At 37.1% G+C, this 16,816-nt stretch overlaps 1 protein-coding gene across 1 annotated transcript in view; it reads right to left on the reverse strand.

Annotated features, from left to right (window-relative positions):
* Positions 1 to 378: 378 nt before the first annotated feature.
* The window catches only part of LOC110166390 (putative cytochrome P450 120), a 29,559-nt gene continuing 13,121 nt past the window's right edge, over positions 379 to 16,816 (reverse strand). The window contains 2 exon segments of the mRNA XM_055154126.1: positions 379 to 4,084; positions 13,348 to 13,435. Of these exon segments, the coding sequence (XP_055010101.1) occupies positions 3,962 to 4,084; positions 13,348 to 13,435 (211 nt within the window). The 3' untranslated portion in view covers positions 379 to 3,961.

Genomic DNA, 16,816 nt, shown 5'->3' on the forward strand with positions numbered 1-16,816 from the left:
CGGAGGTACTTACTTAAATATGAATAACTGTATACAAGACACGGCAATAGGGTATTCCTTGCAATTGGTTGGTGCTGTCTATCTTATAGTGGGAGTATTATGGAAAATCAAGTTTTTGGAAATTTCTACCATGTTACAATGTTGTTCCCTCATTAAAAACAACAGGTTTTATATGCAATGTTTTAGCAATTAATACCCCGTAGAAGTGTGATATCCCCAATTAAAAATGTTAAAGTAATCACATGGCTTAATTCATTGTAAAAGCTTTATTGTCATCAAGCTTAATAAAGATCAAGTCTGCATTACATTATGCTTTATGGATAAGAATACAGTTAATAAAACCTGCACAAATATAAATAGAGCAATAAAAGGCAGCCTATTAAAATATTATTCATACATTTCCACTCTGTAAAATTATTTTTGTTTTTGGACATTTTCAAATCTTTGCAGAAATATAACAATACATTTTGTTAAGCAGAATACTGAATGTAACTATTAATGGTGCAATATGTAAAGTTTTTGGTGGAGGCTCCGCTACCTACTTGTCACCAAGGAGATGATATTAATTTGCCTGGAATGTTCCAAAGCATGGCATTTAAGAGATTTTTATTTATTCATTTTTAGGTGTTTTTATTACAAAAAATGCCCAACACTTCACCATAAAGTATTATCAGTTAAAGGACTAAGCTATTTTCTGATGTCTGTTATAATGTTGATTTCCTCATTGAATACTCTCCTTGTGATGTTAAGCGGTAATACAGGAAGTGCTCCGTTGTGTGCCATACACCTTAACTAGAACCATTTGGATCATTTCAGCTGTGGAACTTCCAATCTCTACTGAACAAAATGTAAAGGGTAGCTGTTAACATGAAAACTACCATTTCATGACATCACAAGGTGGAATAGAGCATTTTGAGCTTTGGAGATGTAGATACACTAATGGGTTACTCCAACACGTGTGAACAAAACACAACTCTGGGTATGTATTTGATGAGTTAACAATGTTCTAATACGGCTAAAAGCTCACAATAGCCAATCTGGATAATATAGTACTTTAAAATGCTATACTGTGGAACATTCTTGTCAAAGCAATAACATAGTGTCCCTTTAGCAGTTATGGATATGGGGATATGTTGTAGCATTGCATCATTATAGCACTACATATGGTACCTTCAGAAACTTCTTGACCTTGTGGCAATGACTCACAAGTTATTGACACAGTTACAATAATAAAAACATAGTAAACAACTTACGAATAAAATTTTCACACTTTGTACTTGACCTCGCCATAGCAGCCTACATTCTTAAGTTACACATTAAGACAAGTGACGCAAGTACATGGTGGACTTCAACGCTCACGTACGCACTTAGGAATAAATATGCAATTAAAACATCTCCTTCCTAATTAATAATCGCACTTATTATGAGTCATGTGCTACTAAGTGTTGGGGGTGGGTCAGCTGGAGGCGGCGTCCTGCTGGTATATGCTTTTCATGTGATTCACTGGGAGCTGATCACTGCCTGTATGTGAATGTGTTCAAAAATAAGCAGGTCTGAGTGTGTGTGTGTGTGACTTGCATACTAAAAGCAGCCTCGGTGTGAGGATGACGAACTGTTGCTAAGCACTGGTTGCTAGGTGTCGGAGGGGGAGGGGAGACAGGTCTGCAGTCTGTCAGTGATGGAATCTCAGAGCTCTACCTCTCCGCCTGCGTCCTTGATTTCACAATGGACATGGGCTGCTTGATATGGCTATTTATAGAACTGGTTTCATTTATAGTTCTGTTGTTATGAATGGGAGGTTCTGCTGTTCTGATGCCTACTATATTGCAGAGTATTATTGTGCTACTTGTTGGATTTACAAAAAAAAGCATTTATCCAAACTCAGGTCTATTAATTGATACAATTTTGGTAAGATCCAACAATGTATTAATATTAAGCTAGTACTTTTAACCTTGCACTGACTTTGTATATTAAGACATCTTTTAAATTTAAAACCACATTATGAGACTTTTTAGCCAAAAAATTGAATGGATTTGCCTGGATTGGGTTTGCATCTCTACAAACCTACTTCTACTTGTTTCTATGAAGCTGTTTCCAAATAACACCAAAATGAACCTCTTTGAAGCTACTGAAATGTTGTTCCAGTGGATATAAGCAGTGTGCGAAATACCCATCAATATCTCGGGGGTCACCATCTCCGAACTGTTAAGCAATACAGACCCAAATGTGAAAAAAGACAACAGGGTGAATGCCACAGGCAGCCTAAACTGAATAGCTCCTATTCAGTTGATTCAACTTATAAAATTAACTGCATTTAGCCTAGTGTGAGAAATGCTATACCCGGACTAGATCCAAACCAGAGTCCTGACCCAGCAGGAGCAGCTCTGGTTCAGGCCGGGCTCAGAGGAGCTGGAGCGGGGAGTGATGTTAGGTGCCTTGGCCTGAGAAGTGCTTTCCCCGGGAAAAAACACATGTGCGGAGGATGGACCCCTCAGAACAACTTAACAAAACAAACTGGATTCATGCTTTTGTCTGAATGCTTTGCATCACCTTGAAATCAGCCGCAGCCCTCAAGCACGAAGGACTGAAGCAGCCCGCCCGGACCTGCAGTCCATAGCGCATTCTCGCTTTCTCCGCATGGAACCAGTGCACAGAGGACGGCACAGAACCACTCGGACCCAGTCCATTGCGCACTGGTCTTACTCGCCTCCGTCTGGAACCAGCACATGGAGGACAGAGCCTCTGTACCTAACTGACCAACTCGCTCGGAGGATGGTACAAGACCAAGGACCCAGACCCCCAGCTCTGTCCTGAGGGGCTGTGCACTACAGTGAATGCTCCCATGTCTTTACCGCTGTGGGCTGCTATTGTTATTCGAACTAAGTGCTTCTGCTCCGGGCAGATGTGCGGTGAGTTCCGTACAAAGTTCTACATGCTGTTCTACGTGCTTATGGTGATAACTTAAGATGAGGATGGGCCGAGGTTTTGATGAGGAACATAGATACATGGTTTTAACTTTCTATCTCCATGGAATTATGTAGGTGATGTGGCTTCTCCAGAAAGTTGCAAACTGTACCTTTAAATAGATAAGTATATCGTGTTCATATATAGCATTTAATTTATATCAGGTTAAGTAATGTTTGTTTTCTCATACAACTGTAGTCATGGTAACAATAGATGCATATTATATTGTGAAAGCGTCAAATAAAATAAAATGTGTTTATATTTGCTGGGATATATTATTAACTGAACATTCTCATCGGAATGTACTGTATATGGTACCAGAATGGAATGTATTTCCTGGTTGTATTAAAATATAATTCTGGAAGGTGTTTTGGAAGGTAAAATGCTAAAATATATTATATAATATAATAATAATAAAATAATATTGCTAATATTATTTTACTTTATATCCTCTTGTACTTTTCCATGTTTTTTCTCATGTAAATTTCCACACTCTGTCACAGAGTCTAAAAAGAAAAAAAACACCTCACACCTCTCTTATTAACAGCAGGTTATGAGTGAAAATCTCTTATGTCAACAGCTAATTATGAAAACCTGAGTCAAATAGAAAAATTTATGCCAAACATGCAATCAATAATGTATGATTTCACAGTTCAGTTCAGTCATCTCTAAAATGGTCTGATATATATTTTTTAAGTGATACTGACATTTTCTTGCTGTTATAGCTTTTAGGCGATATTTGCCAATACCAGTATTACTCTTTTAAAAGTCATCGCAAAGCCCACATATTTACATTTTGTTAAGTTAGAGAAAAGTTCAGACTGATGCAAAGCCACAAAAATATTGTAGCCAAATATAAGTTAAATTTACAACATCTGATCAACATTGATAACCCATTGCTATTCAAAACTGTTATAAACTCTCCCCTCTAGGTCACTAACCACTCTGGCTGTCCCTAGCATGTGCAGCTGCTGTCTCATGTGCTCCTGACCAGACTTCAGGTGAAGGAGAGTGTGGGTGGGTTTGCAGGGCGGGACACAGGCAGCCATTTGTACTGGAGATCCTGGGATGGGGGATCCACACACCAGTCATAGTGCTGCAACAGGTACATGCACGCTTCCTGCAAGAGAAAAGAAAAAATGATAAAGTATGAAAACATTTTTTATATATTTTTTTATATTTATCTGAGTCACTGAAGTGAATTTGATACATGGTTACTATTCCTGTGATACATGTGATGCCAACTGTGATACATGTGATACAATGGCAAAAGAAAACGCAATATTGCAAATTGCCTAAATGTTTTTAAGAATTAAACTGTTAAGTCACTGCCTTATATCTGTTATATCTGTCTGAAGGGATGAACTACACTGAAAATAAAACATCCTAGTTGTTTACATTAAAGTTAGTTTACCCCTATTGCACAAGCTTAGCTCTGATATAATGATGCAGTCTTTTGTATGGTACTGTATATTAACTGTCAATGCATGCGTTATTTTTGTAATGTGTCCAATTGCTAATAAATACAGCATTAGCCTGGGATCTACAATGCACACTTAAGTATTTTACAAAGATGACACTTCTTTAATACTTGATTAAGATGTGAGATGTGTTTTTAGATGGTATAGCCAGTCAGTGACATGCATCATGACATGTCCATCCATACTGGAAAAAATAAAGGAAAAAAATATCACAGGGAACTGACAAACACTGCAGATTTCTGCAAAATTTATGAGTGAGACACAAAATTCAGGTATTCTGAGGTGAGATACAAATTAATTTGTAAATCATAGGTAACCAATGAGCTCCTTGGTTTCACATGTGTCACTGAAAAAAGACCAATTTGACTGTACCAACATGGTTAGCTGGGTTTGAGGTGCAACAGAGGGCATGGGTACATGGCTGATATCAATCTGTATAGAAAATGCAGAGATATCATTCTGGATTTGCCAGGCAAAGTAAATATGCCTACCTCTAACAAAGTAGTAATAGTAATATATCTGTAATAAAAGACTCCATGAAAAAAACTTGCACTGCACATTCACTTATTCACATATGAAGGGTTGGACAAAAGCTGTACAACTTATCATAAAGAGTATTATAATTTAGCCATTTTTCTTTGTAGCTGTTAGATCATACTCCATGTGGGTTGTTGTTTTTCTAAATATAAAATTGAGAGCACACACCTCCTACAGACAGTGCAGCCTCCATGGTACTTTGTTTGTGTACCCTCCCACACAGCACCGCTACAACTTTTACAGGCAAGCTGCGCACTCCAGCCCAGTTTCATAACAGAGCCATGTCCGTGAGAATAAACCCACTTGGATGCTAGACCTGTCCACTGACACATCGGTCGGTGGGAGGAACCTAATTTTATCGGCACAAAAACAAAGCGTTGGTGTAGAAGGCACTCGGCATAGCTCACGCCTACGCCAAAAAAGCTCCACTGATACTTTGTGCTTGTGTTTACAGTGCCAAAAATAGCACCGCAAAGCAACATTTTTTAGGAGAAAACCAGAACATTCGAATGCTTCAAATAGTTACAGGAAGAGCTCAAAAATCGACAAAGTATGGTTTGATTTATCTTTCTGATTTTGATGCGTGATTGATAAGTAGATGGTTAAATTCTACAAAAGATGTAAGTTCATTGACTCAAACTTGTAGTTCCCAGTCTGAAAAGATTTGCACAATTCTAACCAATGTGAAATGGTGGGTTGATGAGAATAAAATTGGATGTATTGAACCGATTAGAAGGACCGTACATGAAATCAATTATGTTTGAACATTTTACATTTTGTCCAATTATAAATTAAGGTTTACAGTTTTCTAGGAATTATTGATTTCTTTTTCCCATTGTGCATAAACTCTTTTATCATTTGTTTGTCATACTTTTGTTTCTTAAAGGATTACTCAAACATGTGAGAATGAAACAAAACACAACTCTGGATATGTTTTTGATTTGGTAATTTAAAGAAATATTATTAGCCTCAAAATGCTCTGTTCTGCTTTGTGATGTCATGAAGTGGTAGTTTTCAAGATATGCAGGATGTGTGTGTTAAATATATGTGACTGAATCAAAACACAACTCCGATATGTTTTTTTTTATGAGGAAACAACATTATAACATAGATCAGAACATGGGCCCTTTAATAAAGCAACCTAACTAGCCAAACTGTAAACTTATTCTGAATTAGCTAAGAATATGACTGTTGTTTTGAAGATATAGAAATATCTTCCCAAATATCACATATATTGTTTATAATAAAAAGAAAGCTGGAAAATGCTGCAAAAAAAATAAAAATAATAAATAATAATAATTTAACAAAGCTATGTTGTAATGGAATGGGCGTGGAATAATACTTCTGCACATTTGTGGGTAATTTTACAAGTTATTTCAAACGGGGTTCTCACAACATTGTACAGGCCAATAATATTTAATACAGAGATCTAGGGCAGGTAAAATTGATATTGTTAAAATGCAAATCTTTCTTTTAATACAGCGAGTTAATCATAGAAATAAATTGTCAGGTTCAACACGTAAATTTACCTTTTAGATATTTCATGGCAGACAACAGCGTAATAGAGAAAAAGTAATCTTGCACCCCATCTGAAAGAATGACGTCATCACATTCTCTGAAAACCTCCATTACAATACTAAACCAATACAGCACGATGAGCCAAGAAGAATAGAGCCCATACAATCTCCACATCCACAGCTGGTGATGTCAAAGGCACTTCTCCCCATTGGCTAACACAGCGTTCAGCCAACCAACATAGCCTACGGTCACACACACGCAGCTCCCCAGCCTCCCTGACTTTATGAATGAGGGTTTTCTGATGGAGGGGGAGGAGCCACATGAATGAACGGGGGGAAGGCACCGGCAGGAGAGGAGGAAGAGAGAGGGAGGGATGAGAGGAGGAAGGATAACCAGGAAGGAAGGGAAGAGGATGAGGAGGTAGAGAGGAGGGGGGGAGGATGAGTCACTCCTCTGACCCAGATAGCCGTGTGTTACTTGCTACACCCTGGTCACGCCCAGCTCCTACCATGTGGTGGCATGTGCTCGTGGTCACCGAGATGTCAGCCAATCAGAATGCACCTTGTGCAGACGTATAGATTAGGGGTGCATTTATCAGAGTGAGATTAGATTCACGGGTGCAAAGGGAGAGGAATGATGACAGTTGTGTGTTGTCAATACAGCATCAATGTAGAAAGTGTATCGATGAAACTGGTCAGTATTAATCTGTAATCAATTTGCCAGCAAATTTTGTATTTAATTGGAAAATCATTTATTCATGGACTTTGCACAGTCCTTTGCACTCCCTGGATAGTGAACAGTGACTTGTAAAGTAAAGATAATGGGTACTGGAATGATTGTCCTTCTGAAATGACAAAAGGTCATTCTATTGTGTTTATCCCTTTTTAGTTTGTGTTTTTATGGATTCATGTATTCTTCCTTGTATTCTATTTTGTTCTAACCTTAAAAAAATAATATAAAAAGTGACAACATGGTAATTCAAAATATTATTTTACAATAAATAAATAAAATCAAAAATAAAACTTGCAAATAATTACACATTTTCTGTCCTACAACCAGGTTCCAAACTAAAAGAGGCTTATTTTTCTTATTTGAATGGGGGTTGCTACTTTGAAAATAACCATATTTTGCTTATCAAAAGAATGTTATTTTAATATGCATGAATGGAGATACTACACACATAAAACAAGATTAAAGATTCATTTAATGAGTACAAGGAATATGATTTGTAAATGGACTGTGGAAGTACACAATGAGGAACAGGGGGTGGGAGTCTTTCTTCTTCCCACTCCCTTACATTTGTTACTGTATTGTGAATATGTATGCAGAGGTGGGACCAAGTCGTTGTTTTGCACTTCTCAAGTAAGTCTCAAGTCTTTGACCACAAGTTTGAGTCAAGTCACAAGTCAAATACAGGCAAGTCCAAGTCGAGTCTTGAGTCACTGGCCCATAAATTCAAGTCAAGTCCAAGTCATCTGCTTTGAGCTTCAAGTCATTTCAAGTCTTTAAACCAACCAGCTTACATTTTTGCAATTTATATGAATTTTAAACTAATTTGTACTTTAAAAAAATAGTATATTTATATATTAGTATTTATAGAGCATGTAAGTGTTGTAAAAATTAATTTAGTTATTTTTTTCTTTTTAAATGTCTTGACAAGAGCTTAGTGTAAATCATTATGGTCAAAATAGAAAGAATTTAGATTTGTGCTTCCCATGTCTTCTGAAGTCACAGGCCTCTAGTCCCAAGTCCCAAGTCACTGACCTTCAAGTTCAAGTCGAGCTCCAAGTCTTAGTCAGTTTTATCAAGCCAAGTCTCAAGTCCTAAAAATAGTGACCAAGTCTGACTTGAGTCCGAGTCACAACTTGCAAGTCCCCAACTCTGTATGCATTTATGTAAAATATTAAAAAATACAAACCTATTATGTCATTTCTTACCATGTAAATGTAAATATTCTATACCTGCTTGAAAAAAATCTAAATTGGATTCTCTCAACTGTACAAAAGAGAATATTTCAACACTCATCCAAGAGACTTCTTCATATTTTGATCACCATATTTTTAAAGGGCTTATATTATGCTATTTTCTGATGTTATAATGTTGTTTCCTCATCAAAAAATACCCTGCATATTTAGGCTGAGTTTTGCTCTCAAACTGAAAACTCTCCATACACCTTCACTACGATCATTTGGATGATTTCAGTCCTGGAACTGCCAATTTGTACTAAACTAAATGTAGCTGTTACCTTGATAACTACCATATCATGACATCACAAGCTGGAACAGAGGATTTTGAGCTTTGGAGATGTAGACACACTAACAGTAAAGGCTTACTCAAGATAACATTGGACCTTCAATCTTTATTATGTCCATATTCATAAATATAAAAAAGATAAACGTGTGAGCCTGTGATGCATACTGAATTAAAAAAAGTTTATATACAATTAAAACTTTAAGCAATTTCCTGACTGTTAAAAAAATAAATATTAAGCAGGATTATAGTGTTGCACTAAATTTTATTCTAAGTGCAAGTTAAAACCCACAATATTTTCAACTTTCCCAATTTGTGCCCAGTGAAGCGCTCATATAATAGGTTAATGTATTCCAGCCTCTCTAGTCTGTGCATAATAGAAACTGTCTATATGAAGAGTCCCCCATTGTCCGCTTGGAATCGCTGGGAACCAAAGCAATGTTCGGCGGCCATTATCTCCTGAATAGCTCCGGCTCGAGCAATAAAACTCAAGCGTCTTCTCTGGATATGGGACTCATTCACAGTTAAGGCTTTTTTATTTCAATATTTTGATCCGATTGGCTGGCGGAACAATAACAGGAAGTGAATAGGGACAGAGCCGATTGCTGAAGTTCACCTGCGCGCTGCATGGTTGGACTAATATTTATGATGACTCAGACTCGGAGCTCGTTGCGTGTCTCGGGGTGGGACTGACTCATCCATCAGATTTCATGTTTCCCCCAACAACAAGAAAAGTGCTACTACGTGCATTTGTTTCAGTAAGACCACCTTAGTTAGTCACCTTGGCAGCACGTACTGATAATCATGTATCTTAAAGGAGGTGTATTATGTAAAACTGACGTGTCTGAGCTTTCAGTCATGTTGTAAAATTGTTCCCTCATCATTTAGCTTACTCAGAGTTCTATTTTGATTTGATTCATGCTTGATTAATTCTGCTTTGTCCTGTATTTAAGGCTTCAGTGCTCAGAAAATGATTGTTTTCACATACTCCCTATCCCCCAACCCACATTGTACCTACTTGTAGGATTGTCAAACATCTTGAAAATCTGAGAGTATTGAGACTAGATACTCATTTGAGCAAGTATCGATACTAAAAAAGACACACTGACAGAAATGAACCTTTTATAAATAGCTTTAGAATGATCTTGAGCTGTATCAGAACAAGTAGAAGACCACATAGTAGTATACTAGCACACTAGTATACGCCCATGGACCACTATGGAACCTACCTGAATGACTGAGGGATTATATAAGGCCAGATGATAATATAAAGGAAAGTACTATGATTTAATGTTTAAAATTACATTATACTGTCTAAATAAAAACATTTTTTTCTTATCATGCTGGTACTGGAATCAGTATCAAGTCTATTCCTTTGTATCAAAATCAAGTTTGACATTTTAGTATCGTGACAATACTACTTGTGTCGATAGAGTTTTGTGTATCTATCAGTAAACTTAAGCAGAATATTTACTATTGTGTAGGTTTACATTAGGCTACATAATTAACAATTTTATTTACTAAATAACAAACAGGCAGTTCTCATTTGCCAGCAGAGAAATCCCCTTCTGCCTTGTTGTAATATCACCAGCAGACTTATATATACTTTTGGTCTGTTGTTATTTACTAATTGCAGCATAATGCCTGGAAAGGAGAGGCTAAAAAAGGAAAGACAAATGGAGCAACAGCAGCAGCCCAGGGAAACAGCTCTGTGCTCTCCTGGATGAAAGCAAAGCCAAATGAAGATGAAAGGTCAGATTCAAGACCAGAGTCATGTTCACTGTTTAGAGGCTTTTGAAGCTCAGATTTTAATGTTGAACTGCCCCACAAAATGTCTGTGCACACTACTGCTTGTGATCGTTTTAAAAAATATCAGAACGCAGGTCAAACATGTAGGGTTCAGAAATACCCCATAGCCATTTTTGAACAAAAAAAGTTGTAGTAATTGAATTTACTGCTTGTTATATTGATATGCTACTGTGAAGAGGTGAAACCTATCAGATCTGCAGTTCTGAACAGAAGTCAATGGTCAATAGTCAATCTTATCAAATATTAAGTTGTTTTAGACCAATATTTCAGTTGGCAATGAACAAAATATCAAATAATAAGCTGTGCATGTTACAGTTTCATATGAAATACCTAAAGAAAAATGTCTAAGTGAGTAGTAATATACTTGGAGCCTTTGCTAAGTGGGCTGACTAAAGCGGATGTAGCGTGCCCGGCTGATGACAACCCCCCGGCCTCCTTCAGATCTGTGCTGTGGGATTTGAGGAGACTCTTAAGATGTGGGAATATTAAAGAGAATGAGTGAACCGGAAATGACTCAACGACTGAAGAGAGGTCAAAGCTGAGACAATCATAAGCCTAGTATTTATGTCACGTGTCAATTACAGTCATCATATACATGATGGATATTTTGTGTCAATGTAAAATATGCTCACCATTTTTATTCAGTTTCCACATTCACTTATTAATGTAATTTCTAGACAACACTGATACTTTCTTCCTGGGTATATCTACTCTTCAAGGTTAGGCTATGTCGAGTCATATAAAAGCATTCTCTCTCCTGTTTATGCTATGTAAGGTCCTATATTACGCAAAATATATTCACTCATGTTATAATATGATCTCCTCCAAAACACCTGGAATTGTGTTTTGTTTTATTCACACACGTTTCAGTAAGCTTTTGTTATTAGTCTGTCTACATTTCCAAATCTCAAAATGCTCTGTTCCACCTTGTGATGTCATGAAGCGTCAGTTTTCAAGTTTTATATATATGTAGTAAAAATAACTCCTGATGATTAATAAAATGGGGAATGATTATTTTAATAGCTGACTAGCACAGTTGTTCCTATTAAATGTTGCTGTTTCACTTTCTGTAGGGTTAGGGTTAATATTCTGTATATAGAAGCTGTTGCATTGTTAACATCATTCACCTGTCTCCAGTGTGCTGGCGGGGGACACGTGTCTCTTTGGGGACAGTATCAGTGCCCAGTGTCCCATAGCATGACTCTGACTGTGGTGACTATGGTGAGCTGCTCTGGGACTGCTGAACCTGCTCCAGAGTGCTATCTAATAAACAACCCTCCAGTTACATCACCAAGTGTTGTTCTATTTGCAGGGAAGCTTCTAGGGGATTCACTTCCGCCACTTGCCTCACACTATGACAATGTACTTTTAAAACAACATCATCAAGGCTCATTCATTTATAGTGTATTCTATAAATGGCATGATATAAAATATTTTCATAAACGGGGAGGATAAACATAATAAAAGAACTTAGCATCAAAATCTAGAATCTTTCAGACGGTTAGCTAGCCACTGTATTCTAGGGCTGGGTATCATTAAGAAGTTGCCGATACGATACATACCTCGATACATAGGCCATGATAAGATAGATATCTCAATACAGTGAGCTTTCGATTCTATACAATATATTTCAAATCGATTCGATACGGTTCAATAAAAAAATAATGGCTAAATCATGGCTGTGATCCTAAAAGTCTTTGTTAAACCACTTCATGTGCAATGTTAATATAAAACACATTTCTTTTAATTATCGCTGAAATATATGTCAAATACGTTGCATAAATGAGTTTCCTTCCACTAAATGAGCAATAAAACTGTAGCGCTGTGACAAAAGAATTTAGTCAAATATACCAAAAATAATCTTGGCAATATATATCGATACAGCAGCCCACACTATCGATACTGTATCAACACATTAAACGATACAATATATCAATATTTTGATATTTTTGCACACCCCTACTGCATTCCAAATAGGAAGTCATCATGGGTACACTTCAGGCTCCATAGACTCACCTCCAATTCAGGCTCCAATTCACTACAGTACATTGAAAAATTGTCACCCTTCTCTCTGTAACTGCTGCAGTGAGACTCATCATATGTTCTCACCCACTGTACACGATCCGGGTATTTTTATTTTGCTATTTTGTCCATTATTTTGTCTGATGCCTGTTAAATCAACGGTGTGGGAGGGAAGCATTAACTTCAACAGCCTCACCCCTGACTGGCTCTTTTGCCATGATATTAGTGGTTGGAATTGCAAATATGGAACTTGTCCGTATAACTGCTAGCCTCATGAGCTTCATTTGACTGGATTGACGTCACACTCCTTTGTCCACTTCTTTATACATCTATGGTTTTCACTTGAAGGAAAATTTAACATGTAAAAATATTTTGGATTTTGGGATTTCCTAATACTCTTTTCAATGCATATTTTAATGCAGCCACAAGTAAGGTATTAAAATTTTAAAAATTACATTTTAATTGAATCAAGATCTAGCAGTTTGAAATAGTCAATTGTAAGCTTGGGTTTTTTAAACTGAAAAGCCCACAGCCAAACCTCTGTCAGTAAAAGCATGTGGTGGAGTTCAGATAACTGTATGTGTTCAATGGCACTGACTACACTCCTCTCTTCTTGACTGATTGGTTGATGAAATTAATAATCAAAGCCAGTTAATTTGATAATTGCATTTTGCCACATTGCAAAGCCCTATTTTGTTTCATGGCCCCAGTTGTATATAAAAAGTGTAGCATGTTGGTGTGACTGTGAGAGTGCATCAGGAGTCACCTTAAGGAAAACATCTGTGAGTTTAGCTCCAATACAGCTCCTTGGTCCATTTCCAAAAGAACAGAGGAGGTGCTCCTGGCCTGCATTCCTGCAACAAACACACACATTAGACAACATTAGACAAAACTTCAAAATTGCAGTTGATATCTATTTCTTTTCTAAAACCTGTGTTTTCTCAGTAGGTTTTGTTTACACTAGAATTTCATGATGTCATGATTTCAGATGGAGGGCATGGGCCTATGAACCTATTAACCCGATGTTTAACCTTGGCTTAAAGTCCTTGACAACAATCGCACTTTTTAAAATTTATATGGACAGAGAATAATAATTTGTTTTATGCCAATAATAGAGATTAGATATTAGCCTACCCATTTTCAGATAATGAAGTAAAATATTTTTTGCCCCAGTACAGATACACTGTAAAAGCCTTGGTCCTGTATGAGGCAAAAAGATACCTGGAGTTGTGTTTTGTTTCCTTCACAAAACCCTTAATTTTTAGTCTGCCTCCAAAGCTCAAAATGCTCTGTTCCCCGCTGTGATGTCATGAAGCTATAGTTTTCAACAACAACAACAACTTAACAACTACCTTTTACCTTTCAGTAGAGATGGGCAATTCTAGGGCTGAAATTATCCAAATAATTGAAGGTGTAAGGAGTTAAGAGTATGGAAAAAAGACAGTGGCACACTTCGTGTATTCCCATATGACATCACAAGGTGGGACAGTGTCTTCTGTTTGAGAAAAGAACTAAATATGCAGGGTTTGTGTGTTAAAAGTGAATGAAATGAAACACAACTCCAGGTATGTCTTTGATGATGAAAAAACATTAGAAAATAGCGTAATATGGGCCCTTTAAACAGCAAATCCCCCATAGGCATTCTTCTGACCTGTCCTTCAACTCAATTTTAAACTATATGGCGGATTTCAGAATGTGATGTCATCTGAATGCAACCTATTCCATTTTCCTTATCTCTCCAGTACCTCTTTATGGCCCAGTCTTCTAAAATAATGTGGGACATAAATCACTCCCTTCCAGCCGTCATAACGCTGATGCAGACCTCCTCCTGTCTCCGCTAATGCGTCCTGTCTTCCTGAAACCTGAGCTCTGATTAAAGCCAAACAGGAAGCATTAGAAGAGAGGAGAGTCCACTGCTATGGGCTCCACTGTATAAGAGCAGGAGGTATTGAATGTTCACTCTGTGCTGCATCAGTGTAATGAGGTAACATACTCACACAGCCAGGCCTATTGTGGGGATGAACAACAGTAAGAGCAGTAATGATGAGCAGGAAGTGAGAGGAGGTGATGATTGCTGTGTAATTCTTTGTTCCAGAATTTATTCCTTAAATGTGGCGCTATAGATTTGAACCAAGAGGTATATTTGAAAGTACATTTCACATCCCAAAGTAAAATATTTTATTTAGTTTTCTATATATTTTAGGTGGCAACAGACTTGATTGTCCCTGTAAGGAAATTTGACATCAGTATTTGACTCATCCTTCACTCATACTCACTTCACACAGGCTTGCTCAAGATTACCTTGGTGGAAGATGTTTTAGGTTGATACCCCAGATGGAAACCCAGTGGTCTGGCCCCTTGTTGCTGTTAAGTATGAGTGCTAGCCACTCAGCCACTGTGCCAATGTCTCTAACAACTGCTGCAGTGATATCATAGTATAAGAAGTACTTCTTGTAGTAAAAATTATATAGACTTAACATTGATGCATACATTATATTCACAGTTAAATTTACATCTAACATATGATATAAATTGGAATTAACAGGAATAATCATAATTGGTCATTAATAGTCATCATTGTATTATGATAATCTTAATTGTTAAGTAAACCATCCAGACTCTCAAACACAAGACATCACAAACATTATTATTATTATCATTACTACATGAAGCTACTAATATGCTCTATAGTTCCTCTTGTATTTGTAACTTTACTTCAGTCAGTATTTCATTTGATTTGATTTCAATTTCATTTATTTCAAGTAAAAACAAAACAAAACAAAAAAAAACCCAAAACACTTTCCTGGTCTTTCATGAGCATGACTATGAAATATTCTGCATTGCTTTTGTTGTAAATCCAGAGCATTCCACATTTTCACCCACAGTCACATAAAAAGAGAATTTAGAAATGAACATTTTATAATATTCAAACCAAATTATTTCATTAGGAGCAAAAACTTGCACTTGGTAATTGATTTATTGAAGGCTTTGAATAGTATAAATTCTGTATAACACTACAAGATCAGGGAGTTTTAATAATTTGGACAGGATGAAGTAAAAAAAAAAAAAAATTCCACTCAAACAATTATATTATATATTATAAATATTTACACAATTCTAACTATAGCTGTATTATTGGTTCTGGTTTGATAAGCCAGTGTGATATTTGCTCACAATAAATGACATGGGTTACTTTGACATAGGCCTCATTAAGATAATTACCCATGCATGAGGAAATTATTATGTTGTTACATTTTTTGGGTGGACTGGATGAAAAGATGATAAAAAAAAAAAAAAAAAAAACCCCAACAACTCTATCAACAGCAATTTTCCACTCAAACAATTCAGCCTGTCCTCTAGAGAAAAAGCCCTACTACCCCCCTGAGATTTATGTAAAATCCAGTCCACCAGCTCCAGCGGCTGGGACTCCTCTTCTGCATTTGGTGTTTTCCGATCCATTTATCAGCCGTCTGGAGCCTGCGTGGGTGCCTGGCCTGATAGGGAGCTACCCCTGCTACGGATACAATATTTGCTCCCAACTGGAAAAGCACACAACCCCTGCCTCACACCACAAGCAAGCAGGGAGACACAGAAATATTAGTTACATAACAAGACTGCAGTCATTAATTTCAATGGGCAGGTGGCAAGCAAGGCAAAGTGGAAACTATTGAGGCGGTCTCCAGATGGAAAAATCACAGAAAGAGGAAGGAAGCCAGGACCGGAAAATACACAACCGTATTCAAAACCCACACAGGTAGTTAGACTTGCAGGTAATTTGTTTATCCCTCAGGAAATCTGTGTGATAGCAGCCATTCAAACAACAGCTAATGCAGCATAGGAGATTGTAGCGTGCCTGGCCGTACAAGCACTTACGCTTCCGATAGATCAATACATGGCCCAATTAACATGGTAAATGTGCAACCCGCAGACCATTATGTGTTAGCCGGAAACGGTGCCGTGAGAGGAGACTCCGGATGTGTAGTTACAGCCAGGCAAATGGACTCACATAACCCACTGTGCAACCGTGAGTGGAGTGTTTTTATGTAAACCTGTTTTTATGATGTTGTAGACTTCGGAGAGAAGCATCTGTTAAAAATTATTGTAAAAAAAATGTGGTGATAATATGTTACGTTATCTTATTTGGTTTAAAGGTCCTACATTACACAAAATTGACTCTTGTGAGCTTTGAGACATGTTATAATGTTGTTGCCTCATCAAAGAGATATCTGGAGTTG

Source organism: Boleophthalmus pectinirostris, unplaced genomic scaffold (assembly GCF_026225935.1).
Source record: "Boleophthalmus pectinirostris isolate CB_2022bp ecotype Guang Dong unplaced genomic scaffold, ASM2622593v1 HiC_scaffold_18, whole genome shotgun sequence".
In the NCBI taxonomy this organism is placed as follows: domain Eukaryota; kingdom Metazoa; phylum Chordata; class Actinopteri; order Gobiiformes; family Gobiidae; genus Boleophthalmus; species Boleophthalmus pectinirostris.